Source organism: Taeniopygia guttata, chromosome 1A (assembly GCF_048771995.1).
Source record: "Taeniopygia guttata chromosome 1A, bTaeGut7.mat, whole genome shotgun sequence".
Lineage (NCBI taxonomy): Eukaryota > Metazoa > Chordata > Aves > Passeriformes > Estrildidae > Taeniopygia > Taeniopygia guttata.
This window is the reverse complement of record NC_133025.1, coordinates 36,368,066-36,392,745: the sequence shown is the minus strand read 5'-3', so window position 1 is coordinate 36,392,745 and position 24,680 is coordinate 36,368,066. Positions and strand designations below refer to the sequence as shown.

At 38.7% G+C, this 24,680-nt stretch overlaps 2 protein-coding genes across 16 annotated transcripts in view; both read left to right on the top strand.

Annotated features, from left to right (window-relative positions):
• Positions 1 to 6,736, top strand: part of CAPS2 (calcyphosine 2) — a 34,084-nt gene extending 27,348 nt beyond the window's left edge. For all 7 annotated transcript variants that reach the window (XM_072923092.1, XM_072923093.1, XM_072923091.1 and 4 more), the window contains 5 exons: positions 514 to 590; positions 2,178 to 2,332; positions 2,865 to 2,984; positions 4,110 to 4,206; positions 5,455 to 6,736. In XM_072923092.1, coding sequence (XP_072779193.1) covers positions 514 to 590; positions 2,178 to 2,332; positions 2,865 to 2,984; positions 4,110 to 4,206; positions 5,455 to 5,630 — 625 coding nt within the window. In that variant the 3' untranslated portion in view covers positions 5,631 to 6,736. The remainder of the gene's footprint in view (positions 1 to 513; positions 591 to 2,177; positions 2,333 to 2,864; positions 2,985 to 4,109; positions 4,207 to 5,454) is intronic.
• Positions 6,737 to 23,453: 16,717 nt separating this feature from the next.
• Positions 23,454 to 24,680, top strand: part of KCNC2 (potassium voltage-gated channel subfamily C member 2) — a 99,782-nt gene continuing 98,555 nt past the window's right edge. Inside the window, exon 1 of one of the 9 annotated variants that reach the window (XM_041712720.2) lies at positions 23,454 to 24,133. The gene's annotated coding sequence lies outside the window, so the exon portion shown is untranslated. Of the gene's footprint in view, positions 24,134 to 24,504; positions 24,656 to 24,680 lie in introns of those variants that run through there. The other 8 variants (XM_030259992.4, XM_041712764.2, XM_030260001.4 and 5 more) reach the window with 8 other exon arrangements.

Here is a 24,680-nt window from a genome sequence, read left to right as displayed (position 1 = left end):
GTAATTTCTGATGGCTTGTGGGAAGCCCTTCTTAGAAGGGAACTTAGCAGAAAAAACTTCACAAAGTTTAATCATAATTTCGAGATATAATTTTGGTCTACACATTTGCTATTTGTGTTCTAAAGAGAGATTTGAAAAGTATTTAATGTTATTTTCCTGTTGGTGATTAAATGTGGTTGCTTTAACAAACTCTTCCAGTGGTATGAGATTAGGATTGAACTAAACTTCAGGAGATTTTATGCATGGGAGGAATTATCCATGGTTAATGAGTTAGTAGAGGACATTTCAGTTAATTTTGTTAAAAAAAATTCTGTGTATGTGCAGCTGGTCAGCAAGGACTTCTGTGAGTGCCCTCTCAAACTCAAGCAAATGGATATTGTGTTTATAAGGGTAGCATATTAAATATAAATTAAATATAAAGTTAAGTATGTTGGGATTTTTTGCTACATCTGTTTTGAATATAGTCATATTACATGTAATTTTACCAATCAACATTAATTTTGACTTCTTTAGAGCTTCTTCTTTGGAACTCAAGGAAGAGTGTTCCAGGCAAGTGGTTGATGACAGCAAAGTTTTCAAGAAGATTCAAGGTTTGTATCTACCAACACCCATTCAGTTTTAGTTTCTCTATCTTTACAGCTCAGGGCAATGAAAAATAGTGATGTAATGAAGATTTTATTTGTGTAACTGAAATTAAAAGAAAGATATTTATCAGAATATTATTTGAATATGATACTAACACAAATCAGTCATAAGAAAGCTTTCTCCTGTCTCTTCAAATAAAGCCTGGGTAAAGATTGTGCAGAATGTACAGAGTAGTTACGAATATAAGCAGTAAAATATTAATCTCTGTGTTGACATAATTGTTGAAAAAATTTTGAAACATAATGCTGATGCTATGTTATACTGGCATTAAATTTGTTATTGGCCAAGTGTAGAAACCATCTCATTTCTTCCAGTAATTTTGTGTTAGATACTACTTTTGGCCACTGTTTCTATACATTGGTAATTTGCATTTGATATTCTCTATTATGATTTTTAAAAATCATGAGTATAATTGTGTACTGTACTCTGGAATATGTAAATAAACTCTACCATATTCCTATATAAAGTCTTTAGGACAAAGGCATAGCTTTTTGTTGAAGTTTGAAGGATATTTGTACAGTGTTGTGCATTATTTTTATAACCTTGTTAACAAAAATGGTTGACCTCAGCACCCCACAGCTCGTATAATCTCCTCTGTTTACTGTCATTAACTAAACCTGCTTAAGTAGGCACTCTTTGGTCACTAGAATCTGCTTGGACATTTATTTTCCCCAAAAAAGTTAGAATAATAATGGTTATTTTTTATTCTTCTAGTTATTCCATTTTTCCCCATACATAATAGACACGAGCTGACTTTTCTGTTATCCGACTGCATCTAAGGTTTGCTGGTGTGGCCTGGTAGAATGTTGTGTGTGTACTTCAAGGCACCTTTTAATAGACACCTGAGTTTCAGCATCACTGGAAAAAACTTCCTTCTTTCACCTTGCCCCTATTTTTCTTTAAAATTGCAGATACAAGTAATTTGTAGGTAATAGCATGTGACTTCTGTTAATAGAGTATGCTGAGAAACTCAGACATTCCTAAGTGAATATGCTAGCTGAAGTATTTCATAAGTCTTGCCATAGAAATTGTGTAAAATCATTTGGGAATGATTTTGCCAAATTACTCATGTTTGTTCTTGTTACCACCTATACGTAACAAGTTTGTAGAATAAAGAAGCAACTTTGTCTCATAATATAATTTTTATATTGTTCTGAAGTAGTTGTTCCAAAGTTACTTTATATATTAAATCATGGCATGTAATCCAATCTCACAGAAGTAGGCAGTTTTAGTCTGAACATATTGAGGACAACAGCCATTCTTTCTTTTCTTATGTGGTCTCTTTGAAAAAAGTTTGTTAGATATTGCTTGCTAGACATACTTTATATGATTTTCACTCAAATGTTAAATAATGGATGGTTTCCTTTTGGAGTGGCATTTTTTTATCAAAGTCGAGGGAGCCTGAATGCCAAGGGTATGTCTTTCTAACCAGCACCATCATATGTAGACATGGTGTTCTTTACTTCTATATTGTCTTCATAGCAAGTGGACAGCTTCAGGTAAATGTTGTGTTTATTTCTCTAAATCCTCAGGTATATTCAGAGAAACATTAAGTAAAAGAGGAGTTCGGGTTATAACAGGCTTAGGAAAGTATTTCCGACAAATAGACAAGAACAGAGATGGTTTTCTCTCTCAGGCAGCCTTGAAAGAAGCTCTAAAAGTATTCCATTTGGAAATGCCTGAAGAGGTGAGTCAAGCTGAAACTGTAAATGTGGGTATTATAATTTTTAATTTACGAAATTGCTTCTTTTCTTTGCTGAAATCTATAGTTTAATACCTGGGTTGTGCAAGTTTTCTTTTGGTATTTTTTTTCCCTTATGGTATGTTAGCATTCCTACACTCAATTCTATGTGAAGTTCTTAAAAATAAAAAAGTATTTTAAAATATGGAGTCTTTTTTTATATCATGACATGAGGAAGCAAGTGTGATTGCAACCCATTTTTTCTCTTTAGGCTTAAAAAATAATTTTGTTTATGCTCCTTACTTAGGTTTTTTCTTTGTTTTTATATATTATGTTGTAAAAGTAGCTCCCAGCTATCAACACTGTGAATAATGTGTATTATGGTCACCAGTGACATGCGTTATTGTTACAAATCTTTCAGTGAGTTTAAATCTAGACGTTTGGGGGGTTTTGTGAGAATACTGTAATTTCCCATTATAGCAATTGTTCTGTTTCAGGATATAGTGAACAACTTTGACAAAATATGTTTAAATTTCAGGACTTTGAATCCTTGTGGCTCATTCTTGATGATAGCAAGAATGATAAGGTTGACTATGGAGAATTTACTCATGCCATATTTGGAGAAATGAATGAATATAGGAAAACATTTGTAAGAAAAGTAAGTTTTATTGCAGATATTTTGAGTGTAAATATTTCTCAGTCTAACTTTGGAGTTAGTCACTCATCGTATTCTAGTTGTTGGGTTTTGTTGTTATTTTTTTCTTAAGTTCTGTACCTGGAAATTTACTTCTTGATGTTTCTGATCAGTTTATCTACAGAAAGGTAAATTAGTGGATAGTATACTCTTCCATTGTTAAATTAACTAATTTTAAATTCTAGAATTCATTCCTTTATTATTTATTATTGAGTTTTCATGTATATGTGCTGTTCTGGTAGTTCAGTCCTGTGTATAAAGTGTCTGGCACCCTGAGATGATCTCTTCCAGAAGTCTGTTTCCTTATTTTGGCAAATGACAAATTGTGGCAAATCTGCATGTGTAGACTTTGTTCCCACAGTGCCTGAAACAGGAGGCAGTCATACCTGTCTCCTTTGAGACCAACAGTAAGAGTCATTATATTTGTGAGACATGTTATATGTGAAATGCCACTTGTTATTTGTCTGTAATGTAATGTGGAGCTGTTTGCAGTTTCAGACACTGATCACAAACCAGACAAAGGAGTAGCAACTGGATATCAAGATCAAGAAAAATGACCTATACTTTCAGGCTTTCAATCATGCCTGATTGAGGAGGATCCAGGAGGATCCGACTCTCCTGGCCTTACATACCAAGCATGTGTATTTGAGTAAACTGAAATGCAAATGAAGCTGCTGCTAGCAGTGCTGCAGAGGCTGTGTGGAGGCTTCTGTCAGATGTGGAATCTTAATAATTGGAGGAGGCAGAAGGGAAGCAGCTAAATTTCTGATTCTAAGGATGAGCTAGAAATTAGGGAGAGAAGACAATTTTTTTTTGTGTTGACCAGGGGACACACATTTGATGTGAAAACTGTTGAGGTAAAATAATCATGAAACTGTATAATCTAGAATGAATTTCTAGTATCTGGTGCCTTACATAAAGTAGGTAAATTGACAGAATCAATTGCACAAAAAGCAAATGTATGTACTAAAAGTATGTTTAAAAGTATGTACTAGATAGTTAAGTGTATTTGATAATTTCATCTTTCCACATTTTTTTGGAAATATAAGCCTGAGATGCTTATATGAAACTCTTCTTTTTCCCCTTTAGGCTTATATGAAACTAGATTTCAACAAAACTGGGAGCGTGCCTTTGGTAGATGTCAGAAAATGTTACTGTGCAAAGGAACATCCTCTAGCATTGGCAGGTAATTCGTGTGAACAAACAAAAATCTGTAACTATGGAAATCATCTTGTTAGCAGAGATAGCAGATCCAGAAACTGGTTGTAAATACAAACTGTTTTCATATTTACTTAGATTTGAGCTGTTAAAGGGAACTTTCTTCATCTGAGGAAATAAAATGAGTCTCTTGGAACATGACTATAAGTAGTAATGGAGTTCATATACACAATTTTAATACTTGCCCCTTTGTCAGGCTGCTAATACTGCCCAAATGTGGAGCAGTTCTTTTCCCTACCTCTGTAAGCAGTTATTTTGCAGCTTTCAGCTGTAAGTTATCAGTGGCAAATATGATATTAATAATTTTCACTTAGTAGGGTACTCATTGTCACATTGCTGTTTTCCATCAAAATATGTAAGGATTCCAACTGACACAGAATGTAGTCAGCACTTGAATAATTTATTCAGAAGGAACTTTATTTCTGGGACTGGTTTGTCATCCTATAGAGAGGAATTCTGGTTTCTTCATTATTTTTTCAGGATTCTCAAAAATGTTTAAAGTATGCCATTGAAAAAAATAGAAATTTAAATATTTGCATGTCAGTTTTAGAAAACAATACCTCAGTGTACCAAACTAGTCATTGTGAAAGTCTCCATGATGTCATGACCCTTTCTTACCTGTAGGAGATGGGTTTTTCTTTATATTACCAGTGATTTTAATAGTAACAAATGAAGTCACATGGGGGTACAGGGATACAATATGTGGGTTTTTTTCCCAATGCTGTAATGCCATATTTTTTGTACTTTTTTCCTCAATGACATCATCTTGACTATTATCTTTATAAAATTGCTAGGACAAAGATGTAAATTGCAGAACACTTTTCAGATGCCAATTTGCTTCTTAAAGTTTTCCTAGAACTTTGAAGCTCTATTACAGTAAATATACACTTTCTTACAAGATAACTTCAGAATTTTAAATGCATTATTTGGCTTTTGCAGTCATTTGAAGAAAAAATATTCCTGTTATAATTCATTGCAATTGGCTGACCTCGTGTCTTCTGTTGATACTTAATTCTATCATGCTATTAAAGTAAGGTAATTTCTACAGGTGGTAATATGTGAGCCAATGACTTAATTCTGAAATCATAATATTGAATTTGTTCATGAAAACAATATTTGCAAGCTAAAATTTGAAAGTTTCTTTCCTGAAGTAAATTAAATGCTACATATTCACTCTTCTTTAAAATGCATTTAATAGAAAAATATACTTTCACAGGCAAAACTGCAGAAGAAGAAATTAAATCATCATTTCTAGAAGCATTAGGAGAGTCCTGCAGCAACCCCAATGAAATGTCCTATTCTGAGTTTGAAGATTACTATGAAGGATTAAGTTTTGGAATTGTGTGTGATGATGATTTTGTTAATATCTTAAAGAATTCATGGGGAATTTAGAGTGGAAGATGACAAAAAAGAAGGGACACTTTCTAAACAAGGAGTGACTAAGAGAGGATTTAATCTTGATGTGCATTACTTTATAATTAGTGTCTTAAATTGATTTCAGGGACAGAAAACTTTAGATGCTTTCAGAATAATACATGGCAAATTTCATGGAGTGTCTGTTGGGTTATGCTAGCCACTCTTTTAATAAAAATGCTGTTCATGTCTTTTCACTGGAAATTATTAAAGCTGTATCCCACACAAAAAGCCATTTTTTAAATATTAAAATAAAGTCACCTATTTTAAAATAAGAGCGAATTAGAATACTGAAATGCCTGAAGGGGTATGTACAAGAGAAAATTTTGGTTTATGATGCATTGTGAAAAGCTTCAGATTTGACTGCATAAATGTGAATAATAGCTTTCCTTAAGAAATTTTCTTTTAACATTCTTCATCTTGCTTATTTTTTCTTATGCTGGTACTTAGCTTGAAAGAGAGCAGGTCATCCTTTTCCAATTTTGAGGATGTCTGGTGCACTGAAAGTGCAGAGATGTTCACAGCACTTAGCCCCTTGCCTCATGCACCCTCTTGACTGATCTTGCTTGGTCATTTTGATCCGGCATCAGAAGCTGAGCTTTGAAGCTCAAAGGCTTTAGTAATCACACGTGTATATTGTAATGCATATCTTCCTTTCCTGTATTTTGTGAAATGGTTTTAAAAACAAATAATTTATATTTAAATATCTATTTTCTTTATAATGCTTGGATTTTTTAGCTAAAACATAAGAATTATGTATTTTGTCAAACTGATATATAGCATTTCCTATCTATTCTGAAAGTATAAAACAGAAAAGTATTTTAAAAAAGCCCAAAATAACCACCTCTTCCACCACAAAAATTAAATTATAAGTTAAAATATTCTTCGCTATTTCAAATGTTCTGACAGGTACACTTTTCAATATAATACATCTTGCTAATTCTGTAAAATTCTTTGTGTTAAGAAGTAAAAATGCGCAGTTAATGAGAGAGACTTTGATTTTCATACACCTGTCTCTGAAATGAACTGTATGCTGAACTGCATTTCTTAAGCCTGTGCAATTAAAATATATAACTTTCCTCTAAGCTTGTCTGCCTGGTTTTGAATTTATAGTCTGTTGTTAAAACAATCTTCCTCTGAGACAGAATTTGTGTTTCATAGGAATTAAAGGTCAGTGCTGGAATGAATGCTGAAAGGAGGGACTTTGGTCCCCTGTGGCTGACTAGCATAGTCTAGATGTAGTACTTCCTTGTTCTAATAACTTGTGTGGTTTTATGTCTGGAATGTTTGACCGTAGCCTCAAATGTAACAAGTATTGGAGTGTCTATTCTAAATCCTCAAATGAGGGATCTTGGGGGGTTCTTTTGGGGCTGCAAAAGTCTGTATGTATTTTTTTACAGGGAAAACCAGATTTTGTCAATGTGTATTCTAAGCAAGAATTCTGACTTATTATGATTTTTATGTTCCCCATTCTGCTGGGATTTCTCTTGCTGGAAAGGTTTTGTTAATTAGTGTTCTTGGAACTGCTGATTCTGAGAAGGGCAGGTAATTCTGAGGAGGGGAACTTTAGCTGATTGTAGAGGGATCTGCTTGTTAATGTGTCCATTCAAATTGCTGAAAAAATATCAAGTCGCATTTTTGTTAGTTTATAAAGAATCACGTGCTCTATTTAGACTTTTTCACTTAGGAGAATTGTACCAACAGATAAAACTGTAGCTCAATTTAATGAATGAAAGTGATTGTGAAATGAGGTATTGACATATTTCTTTATGCAATGTTTACTTTTATTGTGAAGCTTTTAGGAAAAGTGTTCCACATTTTCCTATGGAATGGAAAAATTCAAGACAAATAGATGTATACTAAGTGGATCTGCTTGTCAGAAGAAGCTGTATATGTCATATCTACTGCAGATTTATTTTGTCATTATCATGGGAATGAGGTCCTGTTATAAGAACATAGCTTTGGTAGCCCTGTGTTGTTTTCTTTATCTGAAGACATATCCCTAACAGGATAATCTAAGATAAATTCTAAAGGTCAAAATTTTCTTGAAAATGAAAGCAGTACTGTGGTAATTATGTGAAACATGCTAGCTGTGTAATTTCTATTAACTACAAGGTCATTGACACAGGTTCTGCTTGACCAACTTGATCTCCTTTTATGATCAAGTGACCTGCCTAAAGGATGAGGGAAAGGCTTTGGGAGTTGTCTACCTGGACTTCAGTAAAGTCTTTGATGCCATTTCCCACAGCATTCCCCTGGAGTGACTGGCTGCTTGGACAGGTGCACTGTTTGCTAGGTGAAAAAACTGGCTGGGTCCAAGAGGGTGGTGGTGAATGGAGCTACATCCAGCTGATGACTGGTCACTGGTGGTTTTCCCTGGGGCTCAGTAGTGGGAATAGTCCTGTTTAATACTTTTATTGATGATCTGTATGAGAGAATCGCGTGCCTCCTTAGTAAGTGTGCAGACTGCGTGGGAGTATCAAGCCACTCGAGGATAGGAAGGCTCTGGAGAGGGATCTGGGCTGGATCAATAGGCTGTGGCAAATTGTGTGAGGTCCTACACTTGGGCAACAAGGCCGAATGCCAGGTCCTGCTCTTGGATTGCAACAACTCCATGCAGCACTACAGCCTGGGGACAGAGTGGCTGGAAAGTGGCCTGGTGGAAAAGGGCCTGGGGGTGCTGGTTGGCAGCAATCAAACATGAACCAGCCTGTGCCCACGTGGAAAAGAAGGCAAATGGCATTCCTGGCCTGTACCAGCAATAGTGTGGCCAGCAGGAGCAGAGCAGTGACTGTTCCCCTGTACTGGGCACTGGTGAGGCCGCAGCTCACCCATTCTGGGCCCCTCACTACAAGAAGGAGCTGGAGCATGTCCAGAGATGAACAACAGTGCTGGTGAAGGGCCTAAAGAATAAGTGATATGAGGGGCAGCTGAGGGAGCTGTGGTTGTTTAGCCTGGAGAAAAGGAAGCTCAGAAGAGACCTTATCACTCTCTATAACCACCTGAAAGGAGGCTGTAACCAGGTAGGGGTTGGCCTCTTCTCCCAAGTAACCAGCAACAGGACAAGAAGAAAGTCTCAAGCTGCAATGAGGGGATGTTAAGATTACACATCAGGAAAAAAATTTCACTGAAAGGGTGATCAAGAATTGGAACAGACTACCGAGAGAGGTGGTGGAATAACCATCCCTGTAAGTGTTCAAGAAATGACTTAGCATATGGTGGTGTTTTGTCAAAGGTTGGACTCTGAGATCTTTAAGGTCTTTTCCAACCTTACTGATTCTGTGATCAATTGTTGCCTCATCAGATGTGATGTCTATGATGAATTTTTAATAGCATTCACAAAAGTCACTTTTATCTGCCCACAGTTTCTCATTGTCTAAACTTCAGATGGTGGCAAAGAATTCAAACCAAATTCTTCCCAAGGTTTGCCTACTGTGCTTACTGTGAGTAGAAAAACACAGTAACTATTCAAATCATGATCTATGGTATCTGATTTTTCCTTAAGAGTTGTCTCAATGGCCTGATTAATTGTGTTCTGACTTGTTCTTATTTACTTGTGAACATTTAATGAACCTGAATCCTTTTATTTAATCAGTGCTTTGTAGCTTTAAAACCATCTGGAAAGGTCTACTGGATTTACTACCTTTAAATGCATTTCAAATCTTTCTGCATTTGCTATCTTTTTAAGAATTGCCCATGCTTTCCAAGTTAGAGTGTGTTTAGTTAAAGTGGGGTTCTCAAAGAAGATTCTTCACTGAAACTCGCTGCTTAATGGACTAGTTGTCTTCATGCCACCATGATTTACACTTCTGCTAAAAAGTGCATTATGGTATGAATGTATTTTTTCCTATTAGATGTGCAGGCGCCCAGAAGACAATTAGAAATTAGTTAGGTGATTTAACTCCTTATTCTTAAGGTCTGTAACTACTTCATGAAATGAATATGCACTGACTGTAAGCTGGAATGTTTAAGAGCTCTTTGGAAAATCAAAGCAGAGGCATACAAAGAGCAAACCTGCAGTAGTTTCACTTTTTCTGCTAATGGAAATACAGCATCCTCATCAGGCTTGGCTTTATTGCTGAGAGGATTCATTTTCACTGATTCACACTCAAAAACACATTTCTCTTCCATAGGTTATTGCCAGGTGATCATTCTAATGGTGTGCATCTTCATGGCCAGAACAACAAAAAGATTAAAAATGTATCTACCACTGCGTGTTTGTAGGGATGTGCTGTTTACTTGTGGAGTTTGGGTTTTTGTTGTTATGGGCATTGGTTATTTGGGTTTTGGTTATTGGTTATTTTGGGATTTTTTGTGCATTTTTTTATTATGTGATAGTTTTTTGTGTCTTTGTTTATTTGCTTGGTTTTGTTTCTTATTATAGCTTTATTTTTGGTTTGGTTTTGAGCATGCTATCTCTACGTAGTAGAAATGCCTAGAACTGATTTCTGATGTGTTGAAGAAAACAGGTAAGTTTCTGTGGAAGAAAAAAGGAATGTAGAAAAATCACATGTATTTTTTTTTCCTTGATAGTACTCTAATAGTTTATCCTTTTTCTTCATACTTAGCAATTTAGAGACTGAGATAGTTCAGTACTTGCTTTTCATGTTGTTAACCATCTTGTCTTTGAGAAGTTGAGTCAGAACTATTCTGTTGTAACCATCAGACATCTCCAGTGATACAAGAGGTCCCTTCTACAATAGGGGACATTTCACAATATTAACCAGATTGGAAGGTACTTAGGAAAGAAATTTAGTAAGAAATTACTTGCATAATGACCCTATGAAATATTTTTATTTTGTGACTCCTGTACTTTTGTGGTGTCCCTTTTTGACTGTGAGGAATCTGAGGCCTAAAGTTGATAAAAAATACCTTAGAGGAAAAAAAAAAAAAAATAGATGCTTATCACAGGTTTCTTAATGTTTATTAGAGCATCTGTTGTGTTTACCTGGAATTTGTAGTATCAGACTACCTCTTTTCTGGGTATTTTTTTTCCTCCTCTCTCATATGTTACGTATTGGGTGGAATTAATTGAATATGTGCACAGAAACTTCAGTATCAGCATTTGCTGCCACTGTCAGAATTTAGCGTGTCCAGTCTCCCCAGAGAAGGAGCTTCGAGATAAGAAAAGTAATAGTCATTTCTTTGTGGTTTGTTTCTTTGCTCCATTTTCATGAAAGATGTATAACATTTTAACAGCTTTTGCTGGCTTGTGTATGCTTTTTTAAACTCCTGTCTTCGGACCTTTTACTGTAATTTTCATGCCCAGTTTTAGGAGGAAAAAGGAACTTGATAAATTCTGAAAAAGGAAGGAAAAATGTTTTTTAAGAAGGTGTGCTGTCTAGGTATCTAACTAATGAAGATTCTCCCTCTAGACACTCAACACTGCTTTCAAACTGCCATTTTGAGTCTTCTCAAAGAATCTCCTTCGTGGGCTCTTTCCCAGTAGACAAATACCTGAGAAGTTCTCTTTGGGGGCCGCTGAGGTCAGCAGGCACAAGCGCTGGTGAGAAGGGCTGCCCTGGTGGGTGGCAGAGGTGAAGCTGCCTGCCTGTCTTCATGGATACTTTCTTATCCCTCAGCCTTGTTTACTTCTGCCTAGACCTGAGATAATTGGACAATAGTGGCACCTTTATCTTAAGTTCCCTAAGGTCGCTTAACTCACACTCCAAAGTTCCTGTCAGGGGTCATATTTGCAGAGGAGTGGGCTTCAGTAGTCAGAGCTTCTTTATATAGTTTTGCCAGAATGGGCAAAAAGTCCTTCATAACAATGTTGAAGCCATCAGCCATAACATTTCAGTCTCTCACACCCTCTGCCTGGGGCAGGGACACTTTCCACTAGACCAGGTTGCTCAAAGCACCATCCAGCCTGGCCTTGAACACTTCAGCCTCTATTTTTCCACATATCTCTGTTTTATGCCACATCCTATATGAATATCTCCATCGAGGAAGACTCTACAGCCTCTCTAGCAATCTGTTCCAGTGCAGTCAACCACAGTCAACCCTAATCATAGTGGCAGCTTGGGGTTGAGCCTGAGGACCTCAGGAACGTGGGAGGCCCGAATGAGAAAGGTGTGAAAGGAGCAGTGCTGGTGCTAAGCCGTGCTGCCCTTGGCACGCTTTGTCCAGCCAGGGTATCCCTTGAGCTGTAGGCTCTGTAACTCTCTAAACCCTGGCACTAACCCTAATGGGAGCTGAGGCTGAGATCCTCAGCATCCTGGGTGGCCCAGATGAGGGGGGTCACAAAACTTGCTTTGGGACAAACATCCTTGGATGATAACTGCTCTATACTTCATGTGGGGAAACCCATTCTGCTATAGTAAAGCAGAGGAAGCTAACAGTGGAAGCTAAAATAACAGCTTTGGAGATGTATCTTAAAGCAATATTCCTTTTTTTTCTTGCAACTTGTGTTAAGTGAGTACTTAATCACTCCTGTGTCTAATTCTGGGATCCTATGATTTGTCTTGGCATGAATCAAATCCTGCACTCACAGTGGTAAAATTATTCCCCTGAAGTAATTTCTTTTGACAATAGCATTTGCATTGCAGATGCAGTGATTAACTGTAGGCTTCAGTTGTGAATACTGAAGTTGTTTTCATCCTCTAGACATTTTTGAATTCTTCTCCGTTCTCAATGTTTCATGACCAAAGGAAACAGCAACAGAAGTCAAAGCAGTGCTTTTATTTTTCCCTTAGACCAATCATTTTGCAAGTGCCTGGTGTAGCAACACAGCTTAAACCAAGATATTCTGCTTTTTATGGGTTTATGCTTTTGAGAGGTATCTGTTGTAGATATTATTGTTGCATAGATCCAAGAAACCACAAGAAATAGGCACTCCAAAAATTCTGTTATTTATTAAAACCAGTGCAGTGAGAAGGGAATCAGTTGTCAGTGCCAGATAATTAACTTTCCATATTCTTTGTGTTTATTTTTTGATACATTTTTCCTTGTTTGTGACTATGTGATTTCTAAGTTCTCTTTCCAGTTATATCTTGGTATGCCTTCCAACTTTTCTTTTGGGAGCATCCTTCTTGGAAATGAGCTTCCTCAGTAACAGCCATAACACTAAAATATGTTCAGAAATAAATCAAAGTATGAACTAACTTCCGGAAAGAGAATTCTTTGGGGAAAAAAGATAGGAGATAGGGCAGATAAAAGCAAATAGTAGCTGCAGTGGCATTCCTAGTCTTTAATATTTTTTGTTCATTTGTATCTTTTGACCTCCCTCTTCCTTCTGGAACACCAGTCATTGAGGCGAAGCCTACCCTGTAGTATTATTGGTCCATGTAAATACTCTTTCTTCACATAAAGAAAGTCAGAAGAGATCTGTCTGAAGGAGATTTTACAAGGTTGTCTACTCCATTATTCTGTATTATCTGAAAAAAACCCCCAAAAAACCAGTTATGCTTCTTTGTCACTTGTGATGGAGACTCCTCCACATTTCCAGGTAATCTGTTCCGTTGCTGGTACAAGCTGTCTGCTGATTGACCTGAATATTTCTTGCTATGGTTTAAGCTGATTACTCTTTCCACTAGCCCGTCCTTCCCTTATATAATGGCTTTGAAAACTATTATTACATCTGCTTTGATCTGAAGTCTGCTAAATATGGCTGTTTAGGAATATTGCATTAACAGTACCTTCTGTTAATGACATTCAGAAGACCATTCTCATTTTTCTCCCGTAACTTCCAATGGGTACTTTCCTTGTGTTGAATTCAATGTTCTACACGAGGTGCAGTGCTCTGGTTAAGGTCCTGCCAGTGAGGTCCTTGCATTATAGAGCTTACTTTTATATCAGATGTCTTTCCTCTCCCTCTCTTTCCTTTCACAACCTGATTTTATTGTCTTGCTGACATTGCTATTTTAACTCACAAATTTTCTTCTCAAGAACTGATTTTTCTTGCATCGTTTCAGTTAAAGTGAAACAGCAAAGTTCTACCATGCTTTGAGATATGGGGAGATGTTCCTCCTGGAAAATCTGGCATGAGTATCTCAGTTCTGTGGGAGCTTTGTGTTTATGCTTCTTTTCAGGCTCCTAACAGGTTTGGATCATCTTTACCTGACTAGAAGTATTATTTCTCCTTTCCAGTTGTGTTTCATAGGATACCTGTTAGTGAAATCCACAGAATAAACATGCAATCTTTAATGGAAAATAAAGAAGAACTGAACAATTTCATTTTTTCAATCCTTATTTTCTTAAGAGCAGGGGTAAGGGTAAAAGGAAGCTGAACCAAAATATAAGGTGTTTAACAGCAGCTTTTGTCAGACAGTGTAAGTAGTCTCTTATGCATTTAATAAGTGTAATATGATTATGTATGCAGGTATTTATTAGAATAAATTTTACCATTGCTTATTGTTGATACCGTATTAAAATAGAATTTATGGAAAATACTTTGTGTCAGCTGAAAATATTTATTAGACTTTGAGATGTGTAGTAATCTCTGTAGCAGTCTGATGCATAGAAATGCAGGAAAGACAAGCCAAAGCTTGCTTCTCTACAACAATGTTCAAGATGTACGATGTCTTATGATTTCCTGCTCCTCTTTTACTTAAGTTAGGCCGCCTCTAATCTGGTGAAGTGAAAGGTTTTATTCAGTAAACATAGTGGAAGACTGCTGTTTCCAGGTGAGATTTTTCTTCAGTCCCCTTGTTAACTTGAAACTGTATTAATGTCTGCAGTGCCTGCCTCCTCCTCCCCTGTGAAGTTACTACCATAAATAATACATAAAACTGTGAACTGCCTTTCACCCTGAAGGAGCAGTCCACAAGGTTGCTTTAGACACTAGTCAGGATTATGTCAAGATTACTAATTTTTTAGTAGTCCTTTTGGCTTAATTGCATTTTTCTCTCACTAAAATGAAAACTGCAGCAGTATTAGTTCCAAAAAAACATGGTCTACAAACTGTTCCTTTGCATTTCAACTTCAAAGACAGTCTTTTTGATAATTTGTTAGATTGAATTGTACTCTTGGGCTGTACAGACTATTTGATAGCAGCATGAATGTAGGCTGTGCATTCTTAACTCATATCTATGAGCAATTTAAAGGCAGAAAAATATGGGGTTTTTTTAAAATCAACCCACCCAGAATGAGGACATCAGTTTAGACTGAGTTTTAATTGCTGGTTTCTAATATCTGTCTTGATAAAAAGTGTTCAGAAGCATCAAACAATAATTGGCATGGTAGGTGTCAGTTTAGTGATCTAATAAAATGTAAATGGAGGTTGGTGTCATATTTGTACTTCTGGAAAGGCCTTTTGTCCACTCTATAGCATGCAGCTGATTGTCCTGTCACCAAAACAAGATGTGGAGATGCTTTTCCCTTTAGGAGAGATGATGAGCCATAGGACTTCTTGCCCATCTGTATTCTTGAATGCATTTTGCCTAAGAGAAGGGCTGGGTGGCTGTAGGATGGGAGCTGGCATATGGAACATCCTAAGAAATTTTCAAAATTAATATTAAAAGCCTAAACCAAGGAGTTATTTAAAAATGTAAATGAACCTGATAAGCAGTGGTCTCCCCCTCCCCCCCCAGATTAGCATAATATTCACATTAATTATGATACTGCTAGATTTTAAATTAGAGCTTCCTTATATGGAGGAGGAGTACCAATCTTTTAGTCACAGTAGTGGAAGAGGTTTAAAGATATATTTAAGTCAGTACCTCTGCTCTCAGAGCATCTCTTTTGCATTTTTTCTTCTACTCTGCCTCCCCTTTTGCTGCTGAATCTTTTTGAGCTGGGACATGTCAGTGACTGTTTCATTAATGTGCTTTCTAGCTTTGAAGAGCCTAATAGATGTTATGGCCTGAGCTAGGCACAATGCACACTACTACATTGGGATATAATCCTTGCCTCAGAAAATGAAAAATTCGAGTTGGAAAAAAATGAGACCAGGAAGACGTGAGGAAGAGAGACAGGGAATACTGTGTCAGTTATACAAAAAGCTCACTTTTAATGTAACAGCAAGTATCTCATATTGCATCTTGCTTAACAAGTACCTATGGCAGCAATTATTAGTATGAAAATATTATTGGAAAGTCAGAACAAATCTTCAACTCCGTGTCGTCTAGCAGGAACTCTAAGGTTGGTCCCTAGACTGGCAGGGATTTAAAATATTATGAGGATTTTCTTTACTTAGGTGATTTGCAAGCAGATCTTTAGAACCTATTACTTTTCAGTAGGGCCTTTAAATCTCCCATGTGATATTTCCTGGCTGGATAAAGTTTTCTTAAAAAGCAATTGTTACATGATATGAGAATGCTTCTTCCATGTTGGCAATCAACATTTGCAAAAAAAAATCTAATAGGGAGGGTTTTGTTGGCTCTGTGTGTGTGCTGTTGTGAACCTTGATCTTCAGAAAAAGCAGAACCTGAGTGGAACACAATGACAGCGAGGGGCTTCCCTGTGCATACCTTGCTAGCAGCTGTCTTGCATATTTAAATGGTGTTCTCAACTGCAGCTGATTGGCTTCTGTCTCTCTGCCAGTCCTCTGAAAGGCTGAATTGCAAGCTTAGTAGAAGGGTGTGAAAGTTACAAAACTGGCAGCTTGAATTCCCACCAGAGGCTGATAGGAAGTTTGTACCCATGCTGCTGCGTATGCACTGTGATCTTGAAGTGAAAATATCTTCTTAAAAAGGGGTATTAAACTTTCAGGACATTTTAGCCTGTGTACTTTCAAGCTGTAGGGAGATGGAAGTTTTACAGCAGCTCATTCTCAAGAAAAGAAGTCATGAGAGTGTGGCAGAGTCTCCGTTAGTCCCTGGCAGGCATGTGCTGCTTTAGGCAGCTGCTTTATGGTTGTGCTGTCACACTCATTAGGCTGCCTGCTTATTCCAAAGAAAAAGCAGAGTCTTCCAGAATTTTAAGGCATGTATCATTCTCTTTCTGAATATAGAAAAGTTTATGGGAATCGCCATAACTACAGTGACTAGCAAAATTAAAGTGGGTATTCACTCTTCCTGGACACAGATGTTAGAGGTTGATCCCCATTCCCGCATTTCTATGATTAGACAGATCAAATCTGTCCAGGACCTAACACCTTCTGGGTTCCTACTGCAGGAGGTGTGCAGGGCCTCAGATAAGACTGCTTATGCCCTGATGGCCCCATTCCTTCAGTCCAGGCACATCTCTCTACATCTCCACTTACACCCATGTGCACAGGACAGGTAGGTGGCTGTGGCTGGTGTTTTGTTGGTGTTGTTGTACCTCCTGTCCCTGACCCAGGTGTTGTACTTAACAGTATTTTCTGCAACAGCAGCCCCTCAGCCTGCACCTACCTCACATTTGCCCATATCAGCTCTTTTTTTTCTTTTAAGGCTTCTTCTAGAGCACTGTGGTTCAAAACAAATTGGGAAAAGATCTCAAGAGTATCAAATGTTTACAAGACCAGCATGGGCATGGCATGTTCTCTGACAGCTGAGTGTAACAGTCAATGTGACCAATGTGATTTTAGTCTAAGTATATAACATGACTTGTTCAAAGACATGGAGAAACCTAAAATTTTACAACCTTGCATTATTTTCCTAATACTAAGACGGGCCACTAACTCAGTTAGTTACACTGTTTCTGCCAAGACTTCCCACCTCAGCATCACCTTGCACAGCTGTTTAAGGCTCACTGGCACCTTGTCTCTGAGGAGGAAATACTGATGATGCTACCTGCAGTGGATCTGGTGATTTCTATTTGGCTCTCCCTGGTCTGGTAGGGTAATGGCTTCAGTTTATGGGTCATAGCAGAAATCTGTAGCAGCGCCTCTAACTTTGTCAAGCAAGACAGAAGCACAAGCAGAGGAGATGCAGTGTTTATCTCTTGAGAATGCTGTTCTGTTTCCATGGCAGTAGACAGCTCAGTCCGGATTTGGGCAATCTTGTCTGCAAAGTAGCACAAAAAAAATTAGGAGAGGAAAAACTTGACTGCAGCTGAATGGAGGCAGTCAAAATTAATCAAGCTTGCATGCACTGAGATTGGGTCTGCCATATGAGACTGCAGAAACTAAGAAGAAACCTCTTTGCTTCCTACACTGCTCAGGCATCTAATTTCAAATCTTCCTGCCTCAGTCAGTGATGCTCTGTGGGAGACTTCTGTGCCTTGAACTCTTGGAGTTGCCTTTCTAATAGGCAAATTATCTATTCACAGTGGGAAGACAAAAAGTGTTGCAAAACAAAATTATTAAACTTTAACTTAATAGTAGAAAATTATTATTACAAAGTATCCTCTATACACTGATAATCAATTAAATTGCTGCTTTTTCAGGGTTGCCTCAATGATCATCAGTGCAAACATCTTCAGAAGATGATCTATTAAAGCATATTAAAGCCTCTATTCTTGAGGCATTTGTATTATGGTCTCTTACTAAAAATTAATGAAAAGAATGGAGATTGCTAGTGATGGGAAGGAAGAAGATGATAGATAAGGTTTCCCAGTTGAATGTCGGAGAAACAGAGAAACTAGGTGTAACAGTGCCAGTCACTTGAAAACGTCTGTAGTCCTTATAGTGTGTTTTCATTGCTTTTGGTAGCTGTGAGGGAGGGTGTGCTGACTTCCTCAAATAAATCACTGTCATATGTAAATTATGTATCAGATATGAACTGATTTTAGAAGCTTAGTAAAAGCATTAACTGAAACACAAGACTGCTTCCAGAATATTTTATTGAATAGACCTGATCTTTTAAAAACACAGACTAGCTGTTCAATAACAGTTTGAATATTAATTAGGTACTAGATAGACTGTATGCTGGAGGATAGATAATTTACCAAAATAAAAGTGTAAAGGTCTCTTCCTTTTTATCTCTACAAGTCAAAATATGTCCAAGTCAGTTTGATCACTTCAAAGACTTAGAAAATAAATATCACTTTAAATTTCTTTGCAAGGTTGACTGTACATATACAGTCCTCTATAAATTGTCTGTTTCTTAATACAGTCTTTGCCAATGAAATGCAATTGACAGATGTTTCAGAGAAAAGGGGCTTACAGATGTTTTTGTTTTGTTTAGGGTTTTGTTGATGTGGTTGGTTTGGGATTTTTTTTTTTTGTCTCTGTCCTGGAGAGAATTCTAAAATTAGATAATAGTGCACTTCTGTTCAGATAAGTTTAGTTCTTATAGAGCATGTTCTTCTGTACCTGAAGAAACCTAACTGTCCTGCAATCTAGGTGATGGTTTATTATTTATATTATATGAATGCTTAAGACTTGCAACCAGATGAGGCCCTCATTATACTGACACAAAGCTTTATTATTTATGTGTTGCCCAAAAACTTCAGTTAAAATTAATGAGAGAGAAAAAATAGAAAATCACAAATTTTAGAAGCAGAGTTTCCCAAAATTTTCATGCCAGGAAGCAGAAACTCCTTCAAGTTGGTGGAGGCTACCTTGGCTCTGCTGGCCATGCTGCAAGACAAGATACATGGCTTTGGCATTTCCCCATTTTCCATCTCCCTGTGCTTTCCAAATAGAAAGGGAAAGCTTTATTCCTTCTGAATGAGGAAAGCTTGTACCCAAGAGCTGTTTGGAGGTACTGCATTCATTTTCCTGTCTCTTGGGACTCTGTATGCTTGGAGGACATTCCAAGACCTATTTTCTTCAGTCTTTTTAAGTACTAAGAGCACCTGGAAGAAGCTCAGTCCGTGTATTTACACTTGAACTAAGGAGTAAGTGGCTGTCGAAGAGCTCAGTACTGTTCTCACTGCCTAATGAGTCTTTCCAAACGCACTCTTCCTGAGAGGTCCCAGACCAGAAGTGGCATCATGTGCTGCTAGATATGCATGAGAAAAACACATCACTGACCTTTCCCTGAAATGGAAGGAAATTTTCAGGATAGATAAAAAATTCATTTCAACTATTCTAGCACTGGACATTAAAAAATGTAAGTGTGGACAGAGCCTGAGGCAATAACTCCTTTTATAAGCAGAATGTAATATCCTAAAGCTCTTGAGAAAATCTGCATCCCACAAACATGAATCAGCACTGACGAAGGCATTTGAATCACAGCAGAAATAGGTGAGTAATCTTGCTTTCCACCATCTTGCATTGCTAATACCTCTGCCATTAGTACTGGGAGGGGCAAAGAACACCCCAGGGTCATGAAGGAAAAAGGCAGTAACTTGAAGATTCTGGTGAGGTTGACACTGGACAACGGCCATGTGCTATTTACCCCTGATCTAAAGGAACAGTGGAATGATGACAGTTTCTAAGGGAGAGTTTCACCAGGTGAGAGCAGGTACCTGTGAGAACAGATACCTTGGGTCTGAACGTTTATGAGCCTGGAGGAGGTGATCTATTGGAAAGGCTGCACTTGCCTATGTGTGTTCTTGTAGCATCCCAGGCAAAACAATCCTGACGTGTGGGATTTTCACCCTTGAACACACCAACCTCTGCCTTTCTTTTGAAGAGAGAAACCCAAAGCCATTTTTAATGTACATACACTTTACAATTCCATCCTCACCACTAAGGAAGGCAAAGATTTAACGACATGGCCTGGATCATACTGGGGATTCCTAATTAGGCAATGCAATTAATATTCACCTGTACTTTTTTCTACTGCGTCATCTCTTCTCAGAAGACCCCAGTTTTGTGTTCACTGTTTTTCATTTCTTTGATGAGTGTAATATACAAGAACTTTTTCCTTGTTTTCATTTTTTTCATGAGAGATACCACATTCCCCAGAATTTCACAGGGAGCTGAAATTTAGGGGAAAGCATATGAAGTACACCTGTCTGTATAAAGACTCTCATATGGAGAACTCCTGCATGCTAGTGTGGGACCGAGAGCAGGCTGGCTTCATCATAGCTTTCACATTTTGTACGTCTGTCTTGTCCAATCTTACTTTTATTCATATTTCTCTACAATAAGACTTTTTAAAAATAATTCTGCATTTTTGAGCAAACCAATCTTATATCTCAACTGCATTAACTAAAAGTGCAATTTTGCACTGGAATTTAAATATAACGACATCTTTCTGCTAGCTTTGTTTTGAGCTTCATCCAGTTTAACTACACCATGGTTCCTTACAGTTATATTTCAGAGATGTTCACTTAATCTATTAATTCAGGGTTTTTTACAGTTTCAGAGTAAGATTCTGACTGATCATCAGTGTACTTCAGTATAATGTGGCTGCCATGTTCTGCAAGATGTGTATATGTAATTGTAAATAGTAGGGATTTTTATAAATAATAAGGGAAAATAGCAAAATACATGAAAGAAACAAGAAGAGACTTAATAAAATGTTAATGATAGTGGATATTTAAAATAATTAATTTACTTAATGATTGATAAAATTGTTATAAATAGATCATGTTTTACCTTTGCACAGTCTTCAGTTATAATTTTTGATTATAAAATTGATTATTTTTTGTTTACCAATTTGACATCATATGAATAATATGGAATAGTAATCTGCACTAGAAAAACTTGATGTCTTCAACCTCTCATGTCCTCCTCAGGATGACAGAGGTTATCTGGCCAGGCTAACCTTCCCAGGGACCCACTAGTTAACAGGGACAGACCTCCTCCAGAAGGTGATTCAGACCATGACTGTAACTGAAGTGTACTGTATTTTTCCTCAAATTTGCTTTTCTTTTGGGCAAATCCCTACTTCCATTTACTCTTGTTAGACAGCTGGTAACCCAATGTGTTTGCATTACAATACTCAAGCTTGCACAAAGAATGATTGTTCCTAGTAAGTAAAATGTTCATTTGCCTTGGTTTTCTCACTGTGATCATTATATCTAATTTTATTGCTTTGCTGGTGAAAACCATAACATAGTACCTTTCCCTTTGTAAAGGAATTATTAGCCAGCAGGGAAAAACAGTTGTACATTGTTCAGTATCACTCAGTTCCTCAAATAAAGCCCCAAATTCTGAGCTACAGAAATGTTTCCACTTATCTTTTAAATTAATATGTTTAAGCCTGTGTGTAAATAGTTTTTTTGGGTTTATTGGGGTTTTTTTTCCCCTTTTAAGACATATTTCACTCAGCAGACACATTTCGCTCTCTTACATATGTCTCATGCTTTCACTCTTACTGGAAGCATTGAGGAGTGCAAAATTCAGGTCAAACTCTTATAAGGAGGAAATTAATTCATAAATGTCACTATGTCTATGTAGGATATTGTGAGTCAAGAAAATTTCAGCTCTAGAAAGTCAACATCTAACATAATTTCATCCTTCATTGAGCAGTCTGCCACATGATGAAACTATGAGGAAGAATCACACACAGAGGAATTAACAGCATTATATTTAGTAACAGACAAGTTATAGAATGTGAAATTTTTTATATGACTGAAGGACTAGTATATTCTGGGAAAGACCATTCCTTTTCTTACCAATTAGAAAATTTTTTTCTCTTGCTATTCTTATAATGCAATAAACCCACCATGTGCTTCATAAGTCTGAAGTGTCAACTGGTTGCTCATAATAAATGCCTTTTTAATGGCAATGGATTACAGGTCTGACTGTAAAGGTTTTATTAGATGCTATCCTTGTTAGTCTCAGGTTTCTTAAGACTTTGGGTGGGTTGTGAGAGGTTTTTTTTGGGGGGTGGTTACTGGAGCTGGGTTTAGGGGGGTTTTGATTTTGTTATTGTTGGGGCTTTTGTTTTGGGTTTTGTGTTTTTTTTTTTTTTTTTTTTTTTCTGGAGGGGTTCGCTTTACTTGGGCAGAGATGTGGGACTTGAGCAGACGGTGACAATTCAGATGGAAGTCCTGGTACTCTCTGATAGTACAGTTTGTGTAGTGTTTTGGCAGCTACTGCCACCCTATGGTTTTCCATAATGGATGAATGCTGCGGAGCTTTAATGTGTTGCATTTCTCCAGAAACCTCTTACAGGTCAGAGAGAAAACAATGAATAATCCTTTTGTCTTACTCACTTTTTCTCTCTGAAAAGAGGACACCCTTTTTGGAAAAATCCCATCTGCAAAGAAAATCAAGTATGGTATGAGAGGCTGTAGGTGGCATTAGGATGGCTGAATCTTTTCCACTGCATTTACAACTATATAACTGAATATTAATTTTGGTTCCAAGGATTTTTGCTAACTGGTTATATCTGCTTTGGCAGGATAGATTTTACTTTTTTTTTTTTTTTTTTTTTTTTTTTTTTTTTTTTTTTTTAGGAACTTCAAATTGTCAAATTGTACATCTGGAGAAAGCTTCCAAAACCAATTTCTTAAAGTTGCTGCTGCTTTGGGAGCCTGTGTTTACATCATGAATGCCACATATAGACAGATCTGGGTTAAAGCAATCTTCTGGTGTAAGTAGAGTGTCCTCAGAGCATTGCTTCCAGCAGAGCTTTGCCCTCCAGATGCCAGCAAGTGCCCAGCCGAAGGCTCTGATGCAGAAAGAGGACGTTTCAGATACCATTATTCCACTCATTGTCCTCCTTCAGGCCAGGGAATACCCTTTGCGTGGAGGAAGACTTTTTTTCTTTTGAGGAAGCGGCAAGAGGGATCACCTCTCATGTTGAAGATCTTCTCTTTGGGGCTGGAAGCTTCTTTCCCTTTGACTAACCCAGCTGAAACCAGGCAGCAGTGTAGGCTGCAGAAAATAACTCAGCTGGCTTCCAGGCAAAGATATGGGACTCTCTCATATGTTACAGTGCACAGGCATTGGTTTCCCTCATATATTATTGGTGACTCTCAAGTTCCATCCCCTCTGGCACACCTAAGCAGTGCACGAAGTTTGAAGTGATTTTCTTTATTTTTCTTAGCCGACATGGAAACTGGATGCCCCCTCCTTAAGCCGGACCCCCAAAGCCCGCTGCCGGCCGGCGGCAGAGCTGGCTCTGGGGCACTGCCGCGGTCCCGCGGCGCCCCGCTCATTCCCCGCCCCGCCCGCCGGGGCTCTGCCGGCGCTCTGTGATCCTCTCCTGGTGGCTGAGCAGCCACCTGTAGCTGCGGCTGATTTTTCTGCATTTCTCCGAGAAAGAGCTATTCTCAGCCCCGCTCCCTTCCCGCTTGTTTTACTTATGTGAACCAAATGTCCGTGTATCAGCAGCGGAGGTGGTGTCTTTTCCGGAAAGATGCAGTATTTGTTTTCGCTGTCGCCTCCCTGCGCTCCCCAGGCTCGTAGCGCGGGACCGGAGGGGTGTGTAGGGCTGGCTCGGCTGCCCCTGCCCCCGCCCCGGGGCGGAGCTGCGGCCCCAAATGAGGTACGATTTCACCTTTGGGTTCGTCTTCCTCGAGCGCCAGTGGAATTACGGCCGTCGCGGTCCCCGCTCATGGCTCTGCGCTCCGCCGGTGGTCCCCGCTCCCAGCCCCGACGTGGAACGGCCACATCCCCCCTGTAAGATGAGGGGAGCGGGATCTCCGCGCGGGCGGAGGGAGCCGCTGCTACGCCTGTCGGAGTTGGGCATGGAGGGAGGTGAAACAGCCACCTGAACGCGGAGAAACACCCGAACCGACAACAAGTAGTCTCGCCTGGCAGGGCGGCACGGAGAGCGGCTAGTGCTGGAGCCCGCCCGGGAACAGAAGCCGCTGTCGCTCTTCCAGCAAAGGTAGCGGCGGGGCTGGCGGGGGAGCGGGAGGCACCTGCGGCAGCGCTGAGCCCACCTGCCCTTCCCCGAGATGCGCGCTCGCCTTCGTGATTTGTCTGAGAAAGTAGAGAGCCGAGCTCCGCACAGATAGCTTTTCCTAGAGTATGCCTGCTGCCTGCGCTTATGGGGTGCTCTGTATTTCTTCCCAAAAAGCAACCCTTTCCTCCCTCCCACAGTGGGGGTAGGGAGGAAGAGAAAAATATCTAAGCCTTCTTTTTTCCCCGTCGTTAAGCTGTTAGGATAATAAAAGATAGATACCCATTAAATAATTAACCGTACACTTTCTGTTCCATCAGCTCGGTTCACATAGCCCCGCGAGGGAGAAGGGGGTGGGGACCGTGGGGGATCCATACGCGGTCGAAGCAGCAGCAGTGCCATTTCGGTAGCTTGCTTCCAAGGGGAAGCGAGAGACAGCCCGGAGCTGTGCCCGCAGCGGGCAGGCGGCACAGCCCTCCGCGGAGGAGCGTGCGGAGCTGGCCGGCGGTGGGTGGCAGGGCGGGCCGGGAGG